General features: G+C 34.5%; 2 protein-coding genes across 2 annotated transcripts; both read left to right on the forward strand.

Moving 5' to 3' along the window:
• The first annotated feature begins 6 nt into the window (after positions 1-6).
• On the forward strand, positions 7-5,051 carry irgq2 (immunity-related GTPase family, q2). Its single transcript, XM_051101793.1, has 2 exons — positions 7-1,486; positions 3,215-5,051. The coding sequence occupies exon 2, from the start codon at positions 3,236-3,238 to the stop codon at positions 4,373-4,375; it is 1,140 nt and encodes a 379-aa protein (XP_050957750.1). The 5' UTR covers positions 7-1,486; positions 3,215-3,235; the 3' UTR covers positions 4,376-5,051.
• Positions 5,052-9,073: 4,022 nt separating this feature from the next.
• Positions 9,074-20,674, forward strand: si:dkey-24p1.1 (uncharacterized protein LOC556718 homolog). Its single transcript, XM_051101788.1, is given in 17 exon segments — positions 9,074-9,467; positions 9,469-9,488; positions 10,109-10,432; positions 10,541-10,798; positions 10,949-11,215; positions 11,555-11,818; positions 11,923-12,065; positions 12,067-12,205; positions 12,379-12,639; positions 12,910-13,161; positions 13,787-13,874; positions 14,009-14,072; positions 14,268-14,398; positions 14,467-14,524; positions 14,616-14,728; positions 14,861-14,915; positions 20,000-20,674. Coding segments are annotated over 17 exon segments (3,066 nt in total). The 5' UTR covers positions 9,074-9,078; the 3' UTR covers positions 20,240-20,674.
• Positions 20,675-23,497: the final 2,823 nt, after the last annotated feature.

Genomic DNA, 23,497 nt, shown 5'->3' on the forward strand with positions numbered 1-23,497 from the left:
ATCCAGAAGAACTGTGGCAACATGTACAAGATGCTTTAAGAGACCTATACCTACAAAGCTACAGTACTGTTAAAATTTTTAGGCAGTTAGGCACATAAAATGAGGATGCTGTCAAAAACAATGTCATAAATAGATTTTCTTTATCAATGAACTTCTATTACCTAAAATAAATAAGCATTTTATGTGGCCATCCTTTGCGTTTAAAGCAGCTTTTGCCCTAGGTACACTTGTGCATAGTTTTTCAGGTAGCTTTGCAGGTAGGTTACTCAAAACATCTTGGAGATGTTGCCACAGTTTTTCTGGATTTAGTCTGTCTCAGTTTGTCTGTTTCTTCATGTCATTCCAGAGACAGACTGGATGATGGTGAGATCAGATCTTACAAATAATGGCAAACAGAATGTTTGGAAATGTAAACCGATATTTTTTACTGACACACTACAGCAAAAGATAGAAATAACTTACTTTAAACCATTTTTTAGCTGGTGAAAATACTAGTGGCCTAAGACTTTTGCACAGTACTGTATATTATGTTCAGATGCTTAGGAAATATAGAATGTATTATTTTTTAGCCTTTTTGTGTCTAGCATTAATTGCTGGTGGTTACAACTTCATTAGATTATTTTCCAATGTCTGTTCATTTTTTTTTTAATTGTGTGAAAATGGTAATTTCCTGTTTGCTTTCAAGTTCCTGAAACTGCAAAAGATATAGTTACCTTCAGCTTCATTGCTTTTATTAGTACAAAAGTGTCAAATTCATAATTAATTAAGCATTTAAATTGTTAATATAAAATGACACCAGAAATAGCATTTAAAACTGTTATATGGAGTTATTATTTGTCTACATACAGGGCTTTGGTGATTTCGCAATCAAGGATTCTTGACCTAAAGTGACGTCTGCAATTTTTGCAACTGACAGCAAATGCAAAGATGTGTTGCAAAATTTTCACAGAGTCACACAGGCCTTAACACTTAATCCACAAACCCGAATCACCATAAAAAGCACCATCACACAACAAATAACTAACTGTGAAGACACAAGCAACACCAACATATACAAATAAAGATAAAATAACAGGCCTTAAACCCACAAACTGTGGGAACCCACAAACCTTTAACAGATCAACAACATTTTTTAACATGATATGGTATGTTCAGGCTTACTCTGTTTTAGGGGGTATATTGTTGGTCTAGCACTGAAAAGTAATTCAAATTCTTTACATTTGTCTAAAAGTGTCTATGTTTTGATATTAGCTGATTCCTCAGAAATTGTAAACCAGCTCACCTGCTTGTTGCTCCTCTGGGATGACGTGTGTGAGATCTGGATTAGGCCTTAGATAACAGGATTAGAATGTTCCACACACTACAGGGAATCCTTAAATAGCCTGTGAGAGTGTTAGTGTCTCGGTTGTCTTGTGTGGTTTGGTATTTTCAACCATTTTTCTGTGGTCCACCACACTGGCTGTCATCCTGTATGATCTGAAAGAAGGTATGTGTTAGAATGGATGTACCAAAAATCACTTCTAAGCTGTTATTTAGTGATATACTCATGCTCATTTATATTACTGCATTACTCCTACTTACAGTAACAAATTAAGAAAGAAATGTGTTAGTAAGTAACATATTTTCACCTTCAGTTTGCTGAGGTTCTTTTATTTCTGGCAGTATTATGCTTGGCATGCTGGTTTTTGAAATTCAAAATAATTTTCTTGCTCTAAACATGCATTTGATTGTGCAATATGTAATGTTTAAATGCAACTGTATTTGTAGAGCTACTAGATTTTATATCTGTCAGTAAATAAATTACATTTATTTTAAATAAATGTATTATTATTGCTAATGTTTGTCTGTCTTTGATATAAAATTTGATAAAATAGTACAATATTTTTTTTGTTAAGTAAATTTTAATTTATATTTTATTATTTACACTAGGGCTGCAAAATGATTAGTCGTGATTAATTGATTTAAAATAAAAACTGTATGCTTATATGTGTGTGTACTGTGTATATTTATTATGTATATATAAATAAACACATATGTACATATTTAAATAAATATTTGTATTTACACTTGTATATACTTTATATATCATATAAATATACATATTTTATATATGAATCTAACACATTTTTCCTTAATATATACATGTATGTGTGCATATTAATATATACACACATGACAACTATACACAGTACACACACATACTGTATAGTATGTAAACATAAACTTTTATTTTGAACAGAATAATCACGACTAATCGTTTTGAAGCCCTAATTTACATAATAAATATTATGATTCTTTGTGATTTGTAATAGATTTTTATATATATATATATTTATGAATTTGTTATTTTTTTCATTAGCACTCAAAAGTTAAGGGTTTTTATGTTTAGGGGTTTTTTAATGTTTTTGAAAAAAAAAAAAGTCTTTCTGTCTCAAATATTTATTTAATCAAATATAAGGTAAAAACAGTGAAATATAATTACAATTTCAAATGAACTATTTTCTATTTAAATAAATGTGACCCTGGACCACAAAACCAGTCATACGGGTGTATTTGTAGCAATATCTTACAATACATTGTATGGGTCAAAATTATTGATTTTTCTTTTATGCCAAAATCATTAGGATATTAAGAGAAGATCAAGATCAAGTGAAGTATTTTGTAAATTTTATTCCAAACTGTAAATATATCAAAACTTAATTTTTGATTAGTAATATGCATTGCTAAGAACTTTATTTGGACAACTTTAAAGGTGATTTTCTCAATATTTTGATTATTTTGCACCCTCAGATTACAGATTTTCAAATAGCTGTATTTCGACCAAATATTGTCCTATCATAACAAACCACACATCAATGGAAAGCTTATTTATTTAGCTTACAAATGATGTATAAATCCAGGGTCACATATATTCAAGATATCAATCTAATATGCTGATTTGCTGTTCAAGAAACATTTCTTGTTATTATCAACGTTAAAACAGTTTTGCTCCTTAACATTTCTATGTCTTTAGGATTTCTGATTAATAGAAAGTTCAAAAGAGCAGCATTTATTTGGAATGTACACTTTTGTAAAACAATAATACTGTCAATTTTGATCAATTTAATGCATCCTTGCTGAATAAAAATACAAAATCTTACAGACCCCAAAGTAACCACACATAACACCAATGCTGCTTTCAAACACTGCAAATAACATGTCTTTGTATTTGTAGATTAGTTATCAACTACCAGACATGGCTGATGTGTTAAGGAGTCTTAACCTATTGGAAACACTAAAGGAGTCCATCGAGAAGAACAACATTTCGGATATAAGAGATGCATTGGAGGACATGCTTATCAGCAGAATCAACATTGCAATCACTGGGGACAGAAATGCAGAAAAAGCCACTTTTATAAACTCCCTTAGAGGGCTGAGCCAAGAAGATGAAGGAGCAGCCTGCTCTCCATCATCTTCTGCTCCAGAAGAACTAGCTGTATACCCCAACCCCAAGCATCCTGACTTTCGTCTCTGGGATCTGCCATCCATCTCTAGCGATGCTTCTTTTGAGGCCGAGGATTATATAGAGCGGTTCAAAGTGATGAGATACAATGCTATCATTATCACATTCACAGACAGACCTAATGTTAACAGCGTGGCGGTTTGGAGGGAAGTTAGGTCACTACAGAAAGAGACCATTTACTTCATTTTATTAGCATCCGTGAAGGATACTGAGAAAACATTGGAGGCAAAGAAGACGGCAAGTTTAGAAGTGCTCAAGGCAGAAGGTGTTCCTCTGCCCAAGGTGTTTTTGGTGCAACCTTCAGCTTTGGAGAAGCTGGACTTTCTAAAGTTTTTAGAAGTCATGCGAGGTGACCTTCCAGAGATCAGATCGCATGCGCTGCTTCTAGCACTTCCTACATTCTCCAACTCCATGGTCACTCAGAAAAAAGATGCCTTCAAGGCACTGGTGTGGGCCGCCGCTTCATTATCCGGAGGCGTTTCTGCCATTCCCGTACCTTTGGTGGCTTCCATGGTGGACGCTACGGTGGCCATACGGATTCTGACCAAGGCTCAGATCTCGCTTTGCCTGGACGACGAGTCTCTTGAGCAACTGGCGAGGCAGCGAGGTCTCAACCCTGCCAGGCTCAAGGCCCTGCGGACCTGCGCTCTGTCTGTGGAGGTGAGCAAGAGCGAAGTTAAAAGACGACTCGCGGAGGCCGAGAAAGACACCAGCACTGCAACCACCAGACTTGTGGAACTCGCCATGCCGAGACACGCCAGATCCGTCAGCCGATCTTTCACCGTTATGCTGCAGGCGCTCAACACTGCTATTGACGATATGGGTGCTGATGCTGAGAAAGTGGTTGCTATAGTAACAGGGGAGGGACAGTAGATTAAACAGTACTCAATACATGCAACTGCAATATTGCTGTACAATCAACTTGGAATGGTACCTAAATGGACTAGCCTACAGGAATGGACTATAAGCAATATTTTTTATTTAAAAAGAATAACTTCTTAATTTTCATTATTTAGTTGATTAATATGCCTTATAATGCTAGATTTCAATCCAGTTCATTTTTAAGGATTAACTGTCATAAATGCCCATTACAGATGCAAATTTATGACCCCCAAATTAAAAAAACAAAACAACAAAAAAAAAAAGGTTTCAAATGCAGATTTAGCCAATTTTACCATGAGGATATAGAGAAAATCTCACCATATAACTACTTTTTTTTCTTTTAATTCAACATTCACATTATTGTTTTTATGGAACCCTATGTCTGTATAATAATAATAATAATAATAATACATTTATTTTATTACATTGTTAAACTTAAATTTTAAAAAATAATTTTAAAAAAGTAGTAACTGCGTTAATAACACTGCACTGCACAGTATCTGTTGTACAATAAAAATCTCCAATCAGATCTACACAAATGACATATTTTGGATTCAGAATGTCTATTTTTGTCCAAAGGTGACAAGTTTGCATCTCTGTTGTAAAATGTCTGTATAGAGTTGATTTATCATAAGAATTTTGTTTAGACTTACTTTAAGGGCACCTAAAGGACACTTCTGCTATTTAAAAAAAAATAAAAATAAATAAAAGTCAGTTCTGTTTCTTGTTCTCTTTTAATGCCTTTCACGTTCATGACCACGTGGATTTCATTGAACCTTTCATTTCCTTCTCATATTGCACAGCTTTTTACAAAGCTGTCAAAAGTTCAATTCAATGTGCAACACCAAACCCTCATACATCTGAATTTCAGTAATCATACAGGAAATACAAAGACACAGGCCACAATACATTTGTATGTGTTTCTTTGTTTTGGTTTCAGCCACAAACCACTGATATATCCAAACGGCCAGGTTAACCTTTGCTTTAGTTCTAGCAAGAATACGTCATTTTCAGAGCCTTATCAGAACAATACTTCTTTCAATCTACACGGAATATTAAGCTATTACACATTTTTTCTATTTTTGTGGTCTGTTACGGTGATCATTGATAAAAGTGGCGATAAGGGGGACCACTTGTGGTTATAGTTAATAAATCTTTTATTTAAATATATATGTATATCTAAAATATACTCACTTTTGCAACTTGTTAAGTATGTTAATTTTTAATAATGTGTCCAAAATCGCTGACTCTTACAAATCGCTTCATCCTTACCTTTCCACAAACCATATATTGCTCATTTAATCTTAAATTAGTGCTGAAAATTAACGACACATTTCGATCATCAACACGCACATCTGAATACACAAATTTAATTGTTTCGTGTTTGTTTTGTACAGTAGTGGTGAGCGGAAACGCTTGCAGCACTTCCTTTAGTTTTTAGAGACTGTTTGTATTAGAAAGCCAAAATTTAAATACAATAAAGCCACATCTGTCAGCTACACATTCACATTGTTGCAACACTTTTTTGCAAATTTACACCTGAGTAGGCAAAGTGATTAAAATTAAAATGTATTAAAATGCATTAAATTGTAATTAAATCATTCTTAAATATCATTTTGCAATTTCTTTATTTTATTTGTGCACAAGACAGGGTCTTCAGTAGGTAAATTGGGTGTATAAAACCAAAGAATAGTAAATGGAAAAACATTCTCAAGTATCAAGTAGATTTTTAACCTGTTCACTTAAATAAAAAGGAGAGACATTCCTAATTGAAAGGGATTCATTATTAATCCATAAAATTACAATTATGTAATGTTATGGCTAGCTTTTAAATCAATGTTGTGGTAAGGGACAGCAGTTGGGACCCTACACTGATAGCCATGATAAAACTATATTAGCTTGACACAATATCATTGACACGCTATACCTATTAGAAGCTCTGAAAACACTGGTTAAAATGTTATGTTTTTACAATGCGTCACACAAACAACTTAGACACTATGTAATACTGAAAGCTGGTTGGCTTGAGACAGTATACTGTATGTAGAATTTACAGCATTTCTCATTTATTATGGTATCCATCTTTTACTTTCATGCAGGAAGTAAGCCTATGGGTGAGACTTCTGGTTCATTAAGGAGGAAAAAGGAAAGGAAAACTGTCAAAAGTTCAATTCAATGTGCAACACCAAACCCTCATACATCTGAATTACAATAATCATCCGGGAAATACAAAGAAATACAAAGGCCACAATACATTTGTATGTGTTTCTTTCTTCTGGTTTTAGCCACAAACCACTGACATATCCAAACGGCCAGGTTTTGCTTTAATTCTAGCAAGAATAGGTTGTTTTCAGAGCCTTATCAGAACAATAATTCTTTCAATCTACAGGTAATATTAAGCTATTAAACATTTTTTTTTTTCTGTGTTTGTGGTCTGTACTTACGTCGATCATTGATAAAAGCGTCGATAATGGGGACCACTTGTGGTTAGCAGTACTTGAATCAACGGAATCACTCAAACCAGTGTGCTAATAAATGAGATAATACATTAAAATAACATGTTAAGACACACCAATATGCAATATTAAATAGAGATATTATATCCAAAACTGATATTATATAATAGTTACAGAAAAGTAACCAAGCAGTACATCAGTTTAAGTAGCACATAAATTCCCAAGCCCAGCGTGAAACCAGTGAGACATTCATCATCAGGAAAGTTACTGCAGAGAATCTTATCATTGCCAAGCTGTATGGAATAAAAACTGGAATAATGGACTCTGGGTACCTGTAATGAGTATTACATTATTTGCAGCACTTTTTCTATATATTTGTACCATCAGCAAACAAATAACGTGTTAATTTTATGATGAAATTTGCTAAAAATGAAAATTACATTATTGAGGTGCAGAGCATGTCTGGCATACACTCTTAAAAATAGCGATGCTTTATGGAACCACTTTTGGTTCCATAAAGAACCATTCAGTCAAAGGTTCTTTAAAGAACCATCTCTTTCTTACCTTTTTATAATCTGTAGAACCTTCTTTTAATCACAAAGAACCTGTTGTGAACAGAAAGGTTCTTCAGATGTTAAAGGTTCTGTATGGAACCATTTAGACAAAAAAGGTTCTACGGCAGCGTCAAGCACCTTTATTTTTAAGAGTGTATAGACCCACAAGGACGCTAGGAGGCTCCAAATCACCACTTTTTAAATGATTATTATTATTTTTTTAATTATTTGTTTATTTTGTCCTATATACACCAACACGTTTTAAGCATTAAAATTAAAATCTGTAAATTTGTTTAAAAACTATTAGTGAAAGAGAACTTACTCTCTTGTAACTTTAAAATACAGCATGCATGATGTTAACAACGTGAAGAACATGATGGATGCAAAAAGCCACTTGTCCAGTGTCCCAAAGCAAAAACGTAAGAAAGCAGTGATGAAGAGGTCAAAAGAATGAAAAAAATGTCTTATTAATTTCAAATGATCACAATTGCATTTCAAAATCAGCACAAACAGAATATTGGTTGTGATGATTCCAGTATCAGACAGGTTGGGGAAAAGTATAGCGATACTAATTGGGACAGAGTCAGTAAGAATGCAAGTTTTTTTTTTGCCCTCCCAGCCATGTAGAGCATAGCTATAGATTATGACCTGTATGTAAAAATGTAACTTGATCAAAGAATGGAGGCAAGCCCAGTCATTTAAAGAGGATGAATTTAACCACCTGAGTGATGGTAACTGTGTTAAATACTTTGTATAGGCTATGTGAGTGATAATATTATAAGGGGTTTGTGATAAACTGGTAGATAAAAGCCAGTTTTTTGTCCCAGTCTATTCCTTTTTGGGTTTTTTTAAACATCAGACATATTTTGCTACAGTTTGCAAATGTTGGATTTTCCATTTCCTGCCTTGTTGAACTTTAACCAAAGTGAGAACGTTTAACGGACTGTAAAAAAAAAAAAAAAATCTGCTTCTGTCTGCAGTGTTAACTGCAGAAACAGCATACACAAAAAAAGTCTGCTTCTGTCTGCATCATTGCACTGAGAAAACCATGGATCAGCAATATGTCTGGTGCAAAGATCATAAGCAGAAGAACACCATCTCCATGGTCAAACATGTAGGTGGACCAGTCCTGTCCAAGTTGCAACATAAAGCTACTAGTACCTCAGGGCTCAGTTCTTAGACCACTTCTTTTCTCTGTTTATGGCATCACTAGGTTCTGTCATTCAGAAACATGGCTTTTCATATTACTGCTAAGCTGATGACACTCACCTCTACCTCTCATTCCATCCTGATGATCTGACAATATAGCTGCTTGCATCTCAGTACGTCTAACACACTTTTCTTGCTGGATGAAGAACCATCACCTTTAAGGCTTCGAAGAAACAGACTGACTCATTCTGTGACTACCAAAATACACATATTCACCCACACACAACAACAAACACCAAATGTGCTTTTTTGAAGTTTGTTCTAAAGACACTGGAGCTCAACAGAATAATATAACTGTCTTTATTCAATTAGCAGCAGACAGAATGATGGCTCATAAGGTGATTTCTCTGCTTCTATTTGGTGTGTATTATCTGGATTATATACTGAACATGCTGACTTTTGTAAATGATTGTCCTTATTTAACAACAATATACATGAATGTATCAGTGATGTTGCTTTTCTTGCAGTTCTTCTTATGGGCTCTGTCAACAGCTTATATAAACAGCTAATTACTGTGTCTAAAAAAACAGAAAAAGCTAATGAAGGATCATCTGTGACCATCCCCTGTACTTACAGATTTCAAAAGCACAAAAATGTACATACACTGTTGTGGTTTAAAGATCCAGAATATGATGCAGCATCCAAAAAGTTTAATGGGACTATTGTATACAGTAACATAACAGAGCGCCCACAATCACAGGATTACTCCAGCAGAGTGGAATACATCACTAATGCAACGTCACTGAAGCAGCAAGAAAAGTACTGGATAAAATGTGATTTAAGAATCACCAAACTACAAAAGACAGACAGTGGGAACTACACGTTTAGATATATTGGTTCATACGAAAAGTACATGAGTAATTCCTATGTCTCTCACGGTTAAAGGTGAGATATGATTTATTGAATGGGATTCATTTGATGTTTTCTTAAAGGTTGTTTTTCTTAAGAAAATTATGTCTTCATTTACTCCCTCATCTCTTTCTTTTTTGTGGAAAATAAAACTGATATTTATCAGAAAGTTAAAACTAAAACCTAAAATTTCAAATAGAAAGTAATAAAATAGTTAATAAAATAGTTCATATGTTTGAAGTCTTCATAAAGATGCCACTTTTTTTCTTGATATTTATCATATTTCACAAATCTGTCTTTTTTTCTTATAATTTTAAATTGCAAGATATAAACTTGAGAAAAAAGTTAAATAAGTTAACTCGCAATTCTGAGAAGAAAAGTCTGAATCATGTGATATAAACTTGCATTAGTGGGGAAAAAGTCAAACTTTGTCACAGAATAACAGGAAAAAAACAACTGTGACTTTTTAACTCACAGTTACAACTTTTTATTTTTACATTTTTAACAAATTGTACTTTTCTTCTCAGAACTGTGAGTTTATATCTCAGAAATCTGATGTCTTTTCTCAGAATTTGTAATTGTGAGATAACATTTATTTTCTGGAAAAAAAATGTTAAGGTTCTAGATCACCTGTTCTCACTCCATATTCTTTTCAGACAATCCTTGTAAGGTGCACCTTGAACCATCTGAGCTGAAAAATCCACTCAGTGAGTCAGATGAATTCACTGTTCACTGTTCCACATCTGGTTCCTGCGATTTATATCCTGAGTGGCTCGTCCATACATCAGAACAAAAGGAAAAATGGACGTCCTCCTTGTCAACTGATATGATCACAGAGACTGAAGAAAAAGAAGGTGGCAGAAAAGTCACTGAATTGAAACTGAATTTGACATGGAAGGATGACAACAGAACTCTGTCTTGTCGTCCAGGGAGGAGTGAGGACAGCTGGCAGATCAGGAATATCACACTGTCTGTGGAATGTGTGTGTGCATTATGCGTTTAAGAACAAACACTGTATATTTACTGTACACAGTCAAAGACTAAGCATTATTCCCAGCAGCTATCTTCATTTTTTTTTCCCCCTTTAGATGCACCTAAAGAGACAAAAGCAACAATGAGCTCTGAAGATGTAAAGGAGGGAGATTCAATCACTCTCTCCTGCACCACCAGAATTCGCCCTGATGTCAGCTTCACATGGTTTAAAAAAGAGAAACTAGAAGAGTCTCAACAAATGTCTGACTGGAAACTAATTCATGTGAAACCAGAAGACAGTGGGGCATATTATTGTGAAGCTAAAAACAAGTATGGAGCAGAGAAATCAAATATCATTCAAATTGATGTCAAGTGTGAGTGTAATGTTTTATGTAAACATATAGGCCTACCTTTGAAGAACCTCATGAAGATTATGAACTTCAGTGCTTCATCTGTTAAAATACTTTTATTTTAAAAAAAAAAAAAAATTTACTTTTCTTGTGCCTGCATACTGCATTTTTCAGATGGTCCACAAGGTGTCACAGTGCAACATCCTGTCAACATTAATGATCTCACAGAGGGAGACAAACTGACACTGAAGTGTTTAGTCCAGAAAAGTAACCCAGCAGTCTATCAGTTTACATGGTACAAAAATTCCCAAGCCCAGAGTGAAACCAACGAGACATTAATCATCAATAAAGTTACTGCAGATCACAAAGGATCTTATCATTGCGAGGCTGATAATGGGATAAAAACAGTGAAATCGAATGAAATCAGTGTACATGTAAAGTGTAAGTATTGCATTATTTGCAGCACAATTTTTAAAATGTATTTGTACCATCAACAAATAAATATGTTTATGACAAAAAATGCTAATTATGAAATCAAACTCTAAAAGGTAACTCATAAAGTTAAAAGTTAATGTTACTCATTTTCATTTAGAAAACTTCTGCAAAGTAAACTAATTTAAATGCAAATTATCAAAAGCATGTTAGATGATAAATCTATTCACATAAATAAGTTATATAAATTATATATTGTTATCATAACCTGCCTGATTTTTTAAATATGTTGCACTGTGACAATACACTTCTAAATTTTCTTTTTTTTTTTTTTTTTTTCTCTCACAGATTTACCAAGAAACATCAAAATAGAGGGCACAACCTCTGTAAAAGTGGGCAGTACACTGACTTTGACTTGCTCAGCTGAATCTAACCCTCAGCCACACTCGTACACATGGAAGCACACACCTGGACTGTCTTCTTTCTCATTATCAATGAATAATAAAGAGTTAAAAATTGAGAAAGTGACCATTCAACATGCAGGGCAGTACACATGTGATGTTACCAACACTATTGGTACAAGATCACACACTATTAAAGCTGATGTGCTTTGTAAGTCTGTTTTGCTCTAAAATCTATATTTTAACTAATCAAAATAAATGATTTCACAAATAGCTAAATAATTTTGTCTTTTTTTTTTTTTTTTAAATCTGCAGATCCTCCATCTAATCTTAGTTTGGTCATGAAAGTGGAAGTGAGAAAGTTTGATGTGATCTCCATTATCTGCACAGTTCAAAGCTTTCCCAAGTCACAACTCACAGTGACAGGACCTCAGGGTGATCTAAGTAATATTCAGGAAAAACCGAAGAAACAGCACAGCATCTGCAAACACGTTGTGTGTCTACTTGAATGTCACTGAGTCAGATGCAGGAATGTACACTTGCAAAGCGGAAAATAAAGAGGGAAAAAATGATATTAAACAAGAGCTAACTGTGTTGTGTAAGTAATATAATGACAAATTTTTAATTATTTAAAAGCCGTTTCAAGGACTTTTGAAGGACGTGAGATGCTTTAATTTTACTTGAAAGTGACCAAACTAATCAATAGGACTTTGAGCATTACTTTACCTAAATAATCTGGGTTTCATCTTCACATATGTCATGTTTATATAGATGTACCCAAAAATGTGACTGCAAGTATTAAAGGAGAACAAGCATTTGGAAGTGAGCTGGTCCTTACATGTAAAGCCTGCGCCAAACCTCTGTCCTCATTTGAGTGGAAGAAACACTTCAATGGAGCGAAAAATACAGTCGGACATGAACAGAAACTACAATTTAATTCTCTGAAAATCTCAGACTCTGGTCAGTACATCTGTATTGCTCAAAATGCCATTGGAAAAACAGAATCTTCATTAGTGGAGATCAAGGTGAAATGTGAGTATTCTCAACATACTTAAGCTTTCAAAGGCAAAAACGCCTCATTTTAAAAATTTTACTTTTCTGATAGATCAAAGATTGTCACAAATTTTTTTTAATAGTTTTAGCAGTCTAATGAATTACTTTGTTATGATAGCTGGGTTAATATTACACAGTCCAAATTTTTTGTTGGCGAGGACTTTCAATTATAACAATAATTTGCATAATCAATGCCTTCCATCTACCAAATGTAATGAATATTTATGTCCATTTGCCTGCTTTCTATAGATGCCCCAAACATAAATATTGTCCATAACATGACAACTTCAACTTGGGAGTTTCCAGTCCATCTGACCTGCAGTGCAGATGCGTATCCTCCTGTCACAGTCTTCAAATGGTACAGAGAAGAGGACAACAAAACCGTACTGTCACACGAGCAGAACTTCACCGCTCAGCCTCAGAACCCTGGAACGTATTACTGTACAGCAGATAATGATATCGGAAATTCGCGATCCAAAAACATCATATTGTTTATCAGCAGTGAGTATAAAAAAAAAATTCATTTATCAAATAACTCAAATAGGAATAAAATGGCAGCTGCATTTAACTATTCTAGAAAAACTTCTGCTAGACTTTAGACATGGTCCTCTTTGTAGTAACCATGATGACCAAGCAATTATTTCACTAATATTTTAATAATATCTTTCAAGTATGATATATTTCCATTAACCTTAATGAGCACATAACAATACCATAGTATTGCTACAGTAATGCTACAGCCATTTATTCTACTTTGAAATGTGTGATTCCATCCACTGCCAATGGTATTTCAACACCCCAGGTTGCCAGTTAGTGGAAAACACAGCATAACGAACTAGGTCAGAGATCCCAGATTCTAGCTGATTCTAATGTCTCATCATCCATCTAAAAAGCTCTATGACCAAAGTGTTAAAACACTCATAAATTAACTTACAGCACAACGGCTCATTCCTGTTGCGTGATCTCAATCTGGCAACCCCTTTTCCAATGTTTTAAATTTGGACTGCAATACCTATATCAACTATATCAAGCTGTCAATATTACATACTTATAGATAGATTAAGTCATGCAGAGTTGAGTTTTAAAAATAATGTCATGATCTTTTCCCAAACCTCTCTTAATTTAGGTAACTCTCTTAAGGTGTTCTACCAGACCATCTTACCCATCATTCTCCTGTTGATTCTCATTGTTGTGGCCATCTTTCTGATACGCAGGTGCATTCCTCTTTTTCTAAATGTTATTTAAGTGAAAAATATAATTGAATAAGCTTGTATCATTTATTAGTTTATCTGCATGTTAGTAGTTTTAGGTGTTGAGGTTGTCAGTTAATGTGCTTGTTATTTTACAGGACTATCATCAAGGCAAGATTAGATCAGCAAAGCGGTGCATTTGATCCATCACGCTTTTTTCCAGTATTCCTGTCACGATCTTCTACAGTGTCAAACTTACTTTTATTGGTTATTTTACTTCTGTTTGTTTTGCAACTGGACTACTTACATTATTATAATATTGAAATCACCTTAATATGCATTTTTTAAACAATGAAATACATCAGTTTGCTTAATAAGAGATAAATCCTGTTCTGTTTGGAATTTTTAATCACTTAGGGATCACGTAATAATACCCAGGACAATCTGTCAGCGGAAGGCATTCCTGATTCTAGTTACGGAAGGGTTAATCAAGCACATCCGGCACCCCATTCCCAAAATCCGACACAAGCACAGGACCTTAATCCAAGGTACTAGCGGCAGAAGTGATGGAGACATCCAATATTTGTTATGAAATTAATTAATTTTTCCTCTTAAGGCCAAAATCTAATGTCCACACAGTGTATGCTGCAATTAAACTGCCACAAATGAAACAGGTGAGAGAATGTTGTTGTTGGTCATTGAAACATTGTCATCACAAAGAACTGACATTTTTATGCTAAACAAGTGGTCTTTTTTTTCTTACAGGGAAAAAAGTCCCCAAAACCACACAAAACTGGATATATGGACAATGACGCAACTACGTCTACCCTAAACTATGTCACTCTTGACTTCAAGGGACAAAATAAGCCAGAAGAAAGGTAAAGCAGATTATCAGTTATCAATTACATTATGGTATCAGAAAAAAAAAGTATAGGCCTAATTTCCTTGCTCATTTAAATATAATGACAAATACACTAATGATGCTCTTAAATGTATGATTGTGATTTTAGAGTACCTGAAAGTTCAACAGTCTATGCTGTGGTGTCAAAAAATAAGCAGACAAAGGTAAGATTTAAGAAAATTTGAGAATATTAAAGGAGGATTAAAGGATTAAAGTTCACTTCCATAATTAAAATGTACAGATAATTTACTCACCCCCTTGTCACCCAAGATGTTTCTTGAGGAAAACATTCCAGAATTTTTCTCCATATAGTGGACTTCAGTGGTGCCCCCAAGTACGGAACCCCTTAAGGGACATGGTGGTGAAAAAAATCAGAGTGAGTGAAAAAAAAATTCAGGGTGGGAGGAAAAATATTTTTCAGATTTTTTTTGCGTTCCCTCGCAAAACTTTGCGTTCTCTCGCAAAACTTTTGCGTTCTCTCGCAAAACTTTTGCGTTCTCTCGCAAAGTTTTTTGCGTTCCCTCGCAAAACTTTTGCGTTCTCTCGCAAAACTTTTGCGTTCTCTCGCAAAACTTTTGCGTTCTCTCGCAAAGTTTTTTGCGTTCCCTCGCAAAACTTTTGCGTTCTCTCGCAAAACTTTTGCGTTCTCTCGCAAAACCGGTTGGGTTCGGACAAACACTTCCTGTTTACTCAGCTCAGTATGTTCACAACGGAGCGGTTCATATAAGTTTTATACTGAACTTGAACTCAAGTGGCCTATTATAGAAATACAGTCATTTAATTGCTTATAGTTTAAGGCACGATTTGGGAAAATCCTAAAACGCTTAATGTGGATTAATGTAATAAAACAGTGACAGCGGAGGCCCAATTCGGTATTAATAAATGCTATTCATACTAATAAAAATTTTAATATTAATAGCATTACTCTCAATAAAGCAGTCATAAATGCAACTTGCTTTTCTTCCCACAGAAAACCTTTAGGATACAGAAAACGCTTAATGGAAGCTAATGGACGAATTAAGACGGTATTTGTAGTTACAGTGGTTTAAGTATAGTAACCATGGTTAATTTGTTTGCTGCTTGTTTAAAAAAACATTATAAGTTTTTGAAAGGAAAAATAAAACAAACAAGTCACGTAGCCTGTTAGTCCCATTTTATTCAGAAATAATACTACCAGCAGGCCTACAGCGTGTTATAATACCAACATTATAAACACACATAGCCTAGGCCATTAGTTCCCTGCACTTCACAGCAAATCCTTTAAATTTAACCGTATTCAGAACAGACCAAAAACTAAAACCAAAAAACTATAACTTATTCATTTTTAATGAATACATATAATATAATGCAGTATATAATAATAGGTATAAGCTTATAGCTATAAATAAACTAAAATAAATAATTTAAAGCGAAACTGAAAGTATGGGCTCACGTATGGCTCTCCTTCAGCACAAATCCAAATGTTTCCATATTCACAATGTATTTGCAGCTAAACCATTAAATTAACCGGGCTTTGTACGTTCCAATATCGACATGAAAAAATCATAGTGAACAAAAATGTGCCGCAGTGGATTGGACCGGTGCTCACGCTGTACGACACAGACTAATACAGACTATTTAAACTGACTAGTGTAACTTTGTATCTGTTTGGGTGATTCTGTGTATTATTTAAATAATGAACAGGCTGCGAGGCGCCGGCGCGATCAAATAGCTGATATATAAAAACTGTAAAAAAAAAAAAAAAATATATATATATATATATATATATATATATATATATATATATATATATATATATATATATAATATAAAAACTGTCTTCCATACAGAAAAATACCCTGTGCGAGTTATTGTTTTTCATGTTTAAAATAGGAGAATGCAATATCCAAACGACTGCAAATGCAACATTTATTTTATAGCAGTTCAACAAAAAGGGTAATATTAAGTGACATTTTAAATGTAGCCTACATTTTAAACACATGATGTTTGTTATATTTAACGAAATAATAATAGTTCCAACGAAATCCGCAACAGAACTGGCGTGTCTCCAAGCAACAGCGGTGTTTCGTTTCTGAATTAATCTGCAGCTTTGAACCATTCGGAGAGTCCGTGATTAATAACCCATTCATAACTACAACCATTTGCTTAGTTATTGAATGAATGAATGAATGACGGGACGCCTTGCTCATTAAGACAGTCACATGCCGCCACCTACTGGAACGTTTGAGAACCACTAGTTTAATGGATTACTTCATTAATTGCCTATTTTTAATAAAACATAAAATGTTGGCTTTTTATATCATTGTCTTCTTATATTAAGCTAAGGTACATTGGAGAGCTTTCTGTTCATATTCGGGGCTTACCTGCTTTCTTACATTTAAAATGTATAACAAACTCTATACCGAGTTCGGCCTTTTATACTCTATTATCCCGTTAATTTTTCTTTCTGGGGGATACGCTTAACGTGCAATTTAGCGGGTTACGTTTATATACTGAGCTATTCTGGTATATAAGGTGTGTACTGAACTTGGTCCTACAGTGTTTTACATTTTAGAATGTCCCAAAATCGTGCCTTGATGTATTTATATAATAGCCTACTTGAGTCCAAGTTCAGAATCAAACTCTATGAGTCGCTCAATTGCGAACGTGCAATGTAGGAACCACTACAAGCTGTAAAGTAAACAGATAGTGTTTGTCCGAACTCAACTGGTTTTTGCGAGGAACGCAAAGTTTTGCGAGGGAACGCAAAAAGTTTTGCGAGGAACGCAAAGTTTTGCGAGAGAACGCAAAAGTTTTGCGAGGGAACGCAAAAAAGTTTTGCGAGGGAACGCAAAGTTTTGCGAGGGAACGCAAAAACGTTTTGCGAGGGAACGCAAAGTTTTGCGAGAGAACGCAAAAGTTTTGCGAGGGAACGCAAAGTTTTGCGAGGGAACGCAAATGTTTTGCGAGAGAACGCAAAAAAATCTGAAAAATATTTTTCCTCCCACCCTGAATTTTTTTTCACTCACTCTGATTTTTTTCACCACCATGTCCCTTAAGGGGCTCCGTATCAAAATCACCCTACATCGCTTTTTTTTTTTTTTTTTTTTTTTTTTTCTTCTGCAGTGATATAGGACGATTTTGAAGTTGGGGAAGAAAACAAGACGGGACCCTGGTGAAAAAAACCAGCATATGCTGGTAGGTATGTTTTGATGCTGGAATGTTGGTTAGGTAGGTTTTGATGCTGGTTCATGCTGGTCCTTGACCAGCAACATGACCAGCAAAAACCAGCAAAGGACCAGCTTAAACCAGCATCAAAACCTACCTAACCAACATTCCAGCATCAAAACATACCTACCAGCATATGCTGGTTTTTTTCACCAGGGGAGTTTTTCTGACATACCCTAAATGTATTGACCGTATTGAACCGGGAAAAAACAGAGTTCACGCAGACTTGGACAAGACGAGCGTTTGAGGTTAAAAAAGTATATAAATTGTCAATTTGTTTCAAAAATGACCGATCGTTTTGCTAGATAAGACCCTTCTTCCTCGTCTGTGATCGTTTATAGCAATTAAACTGCATTTTGGAGGTTCAAACTTAGGGACACCATTTAAGTCCTCTATATGGAGATAATTCCTGATTTTTTTTCCTTAATAAACATAATTTCTTATTGACTGAAGAAAGAAAGGATGACAAGGGGTGCGTAAATCATCTGTACATTTTTGTTCTGGAAGTAAACTTCTCTTTTAAGAGTTACACTGTGTAGTTTGTTGCCCTCTAGCGGTTAAAAATAAAACTGTATGGGACACGCAGGAGAATATAGTTTGGTTGTGCTTTGCTACAAGGACGCACACATGGAAATCTAAAATGAGTACATCTCAGCGGGAAATTCTAATGAGTAATTGGAAACATTTATGTTTCTAAATTAATTTCATTTACAAGCTGTCAGATATGAAACTCCGTGAATGAAACGCAATCAAAACACAGGCTCAGGAGATAACCCGTTTATATGGCGTTTACTATTTATACAGCTGAAGACGTTTATAAAGTAGACGTTAATTGTTATTTGGCGACATATTGTGTGTAGCCTATAATTTACGCGGTCCTTTCTTTAAAATGAAATCCAGCAAGGCAGACAACAATAAACCCATATGACTCTTTCCAGTTAACGTTACAACAAACACACGCTAGACAGGCACATGATTATGTAAGGTTTAAATAAAATATCTTACCTACTGAGTATGAAAAGTAATCTCTTTCAAATCTCGGGAGTTCTCATCACCAAAGCCAACGTGCATTAGAACTTCGTTACGGATTCTGTCACTTTCCTTTTTGCTTGTAACCCTGGTGAAAAATCCAGCATATGCTGGTAGGTATGTTTTGATGCTGGGATGCTGGTTAGGTAGGTTTATGCTGGTCCTTAGCTGGTTCATGCTGGTCCTTGACCAGCAACATGACCAGCAAAAATCAGCAAAGGACCAGCTTAAACCAGCATCAAAACCTATACCTAACCAGCATTCCAGCATCAAAACATACCTACCAGCATATGCTGGTTTTTTCATGAGGGAAACTCTGCTCTGTTCAGGGCTCCTTTGATTTTACAACTGTTATTTGATATGACGCTTCGCGCGGTCCATAGTCAAAATTTCTTCCAGCCACAGTAACCAAAGCTACTTCTCTCTGTTTACGGATATGGCGAATTGCGTAGGCCTTTGTATGCAATTTCCGAGAAAGGTATATACTTGGAATTTCCCGCGAAATCCGTCCCGACATTTCTAAAGCATTAAATACTTATTATACCCTGCTGACAAAACTAGCATATGCTGGTAAGTAGGTTTTGATGCTGGGATGCTGGTTAGGTATGTTTTGATGCTGGTTTAAGATGGTCCTTAGCTGGTTTATGCTGGTCAAACCAGCAAACATGACCAGCTGAGGACCAGCATAAACCAGCAAAGGACAAGCTTAAACCAGCATCAAAACATACCTAACCAGCATATGCTGTTTTTTCACCAGGGTAGGCTTACTGTAGTAATTCAGGGTAAGACAAAAAACGTGGTTTGGATGATGGAGTTATGATGTACTCGTTCATCTTTTAAATAATAAAGAAAAAAGTTTATATAATTGTATTTTTATTTAGAATGGCTGCATTACCTTATGACTACAGAACAAACAGCTGCTCACAATAGGGATAAACCAGACATTTTATGGAGCACTTTTTTTATACAGATGCTTATTGAGAACATTTGTTTAATTTTTTTTTCTTCCTAGAATTCCCAATCAGACCATGATTATGAGAATGTTTCTTCTGCATGTGTACCAAAAGTTCCATTCACAAATAAGGACTGGGAATCTGATACCAGCGAAGAAGATGAAGAAGTAAATTACACCACAGTGTCTTGTTCTGCCAAGTCTGCTGTTAAGCAACCCAAACATAACCAGAAGAGCCGCCTTAGCAGTTCAAGCTCTGATGAGGACGACAGAACTGCATATACAGATATAAAAACATAAACATTTCCAATTTAAGTATTAAAACCAAGTATTATATTATAGCTATAATATTAGTTTATATAATGTTATTTAAAAGTGAACACATTATATAAGTTATGATTCTATTAGAGTGCCTTTTACTCTTTCAGTTTTTATTTTTGCAGTGAGTTGGTATTGAATTTATATATATATATATATATAGTGTTTTTTATTATGTATCAGTGTACCATATATTTGTGTGATCAATTCTTGCGTGAAAATTTGCCAAAAATAGTGTGAAAATTTTGTTTCACTGCATTGTGTAAAATGTAACAAGCTTTATAATTCCATTTAACATTTGTATTTGCCACTGTAAAGCACTTGCTTGGCATTTACTGAATTGCTGAACTGACAAGCTAAGAGCATTTGACTGGTTTCATAAAAGTGAATAAAAAAAACAAAACAAAATAAACTAAATAATAAAAATAAATAAATAATAATAAAATAATAATAAATGTCGTGGCTTCAATGATTTCAGGAAGGAATTACATTCCTTTGTTTGTTATAATATGAGGAGCTAATAATTGTTAAAAAATGAAATAATATGAAACTTTAATTGGACAAAATAATATGATTAAATCATGTTTAATAGGTACAAAAGTAGTAAAAAAAAAGAAAAAAAAAAGTGAAACAATAAGCATCATTTACATATGTAATTTACAATGGTACAGCAGTTGTTTGCTCAGCCAACCTGCCCCAAAGGATCTGAAATACCAAAGATTAATGCATATAGCATAAATGTATGTTAAGTATTGTGTTAGACATAACATCATGATGCTACATAATATTGCTTGACAAATGTTTTATTATTATTAATGATGTCTGACATGGTTAATCTTTTTAAAAACAATATGTAGAGCTCATTTTGGTTTTGTGTAGCATTTTCATCAGATATTTCCATACACGTTGTCTTCATTCATGTTGATGTAATCAGCTTCATAATCATAATCCTTAAAAATAGAGCCAGTAATTTTAGTAAGACAAACAATAATTTAGTAAAACAATGTATTTTGAAATTATAGCAGAAATAAATAATATACTCACTGAGAGGGATTTTGGATCACTGAGGTGCATGAGGGGAAATACACATTTTTGTTGTTATTTCATTTGAATATCAAATATATCTTATTCTTTTTGGGGGGAAAACAAAGTTCAAATATGGTTCAAAAGTGCTGTACCTCTTAGGTGATGGCATTCGAGGTTTAAATAAATGCTTGTTTCCTGACTGTGTACTTGCACCTTTTGACCTGGGAACAGATGATATGTGTAAGAATAAGAAGAGGATGCTCTGAGTTGTAATGTTTTTAACCTTTTGTTTAATTTGCAGTTTATTGCTTTTAATTGCTAACAGCTCCACATCCACATGATTTCAGCATGTTGACTAAAAGTGGAAAAACTCGCTGCAGCATATTGATGTGATTCTCAAAGTTATCTTAATATATTAAATAACTTTTAAAAGAAGGTACAGATAGTTAAAGATCATCTAATCAAACATCAAAGACAGCAAATGCATAAAAATCTTCACAGCCAAATATGGTAAAGTGATATGACAACTTATTTTAGACCTCATCTGCTTGCATTCTTCTCAGAAGCCTTCACTGAGGTGTGAAGTTATAAATGGATACGTTATTATAACGGAAATAGACAGAAAGAAACAAGTATTTGAATATCATCTTCTTACTTCATTTACAAATAAACTTAAATGGTCTAAAGAAACATATACAAAGAATTACCTTTGCCGCTTCTTGCATATGATGACTCCAGCAAGTATACAAACCAGAAGGATCACAAGTGAGGGCACTAGGATGTAAAGACCAATAGTCTCCAGTCCAGCGAGCACTGGGTCTGACTCATTATGGAAAAGGTAATCATTATTTTTTTATTAGCACACCACAAATGATATCATAACTGATCTAAAAAGCAAAGGAAATTGCATGAGCTACAGGAAAAAAACAAAACAAAGCATATGCTTCTTTTCTAGATTGGATTTACAAGATTTTGAGTGCAAGAAAATCAACCATATGAATGATGAGACGTGCATGAGACAAAATGCTAATAAATTACTCACTCTGCACATTTAAGACAACAGATGCCATAATGTCTCTTCCAGAAGATTTTGCAGTACATATCAATTTCTTCCCATGGTCTTCTTTTGCACCCAGAAAGGCTATGTTGGAATAAGTCATCTGATCCAAACCAGAAAGTGTTTTGTTCCATTCTGTGACTTGCATGTTCTCATAGTTCCATGTGATGGTTAGATTCTCATTCTGGCATAAATGGTAGACGCTACAAATGAAGTTCTTTGCAACGCCCTCAGTGACATCTGCCAGTTCAGGCTCAATTGTAATGTTATGATGAACACCTGAAATTGAACTTAAATCTTGAAATAGGTCCAACTGTGGCATGTTAAAAGATCTTATAGTAAATGTAATATAAAAAAAGTTCAAATGTGTATTTACTCACATTCTGCACTTTTGTATGTTGTAGCTGTCACTGTTATACCACCATAATGTGTTACTGAACACTGAATAGTTGAACGTTCTGCCTTTACGACACCTGTGCGTGTCAGAGTGATTTTCGACAGGCCGTCTTTAAAATGCTCGTTTTCTATTTGATCAGATCCTTTTATACCATTCAGAGTGATGTTTGGTTTGCTGTAAGGACACGTGTGGAAAGTTGAACATGCTACTGTGACTGTGTCACCTGTTCTTTCACCTCCATAAATTCTGATGCTGGGCTCCTTTGGCTTTGCTATAAATAGCAGAAATGTCACAATGTCTCATTTCACAGCTAGATCATGAGTCAAAGAAAGAAAAAAGGGTAACACTTTACAATACGTGTGTACGGTGGCCGAGAGAGCTCAATGCGCTGTAACTTAAGAAAACACATGCAAACAGAAAAAAACAATAACAAATTAAGAAAACATCTTCATCAGTTTGACAACCCAGGTGCAAATCCTCGCAACGCGAACACAAATACGGAAACGCGCCGCAAATTCTCACAACACAACCAAACATAGAAACGCGCTGCAAACACACAAACGTGCTGCAAATAGCATGGACCACAACGGAAATGTTTCTGGGGGACCTCAAAAGTGACGACCTGAATTTTGACCTGATTTTAACCATTAATGAAGCATTGCAGCCTTTTTTTTGTGAACGTTGAACGTTATATTTATTTGCATATATTTATTTATTATATATTTATTTGCAATTAAGTTAATAACATTTCACAGATAAG

The sequence above is a fragment of the Labeo rohita genome, unplaced genomic scaffold, assembly GCF_022985175.1.
Source record: "Labeo rohita strain BAU-BD-2019 unplaced genomic scaffold, IGBB_LRoh.1.0 scaffold_171, whole genome shotgun sequence".
NCBI lineage: Eukaryota > Metazoa > Chordata > Actinopteri > Cypriniformes > Cyprinidae > Labeo > Labeo rohita.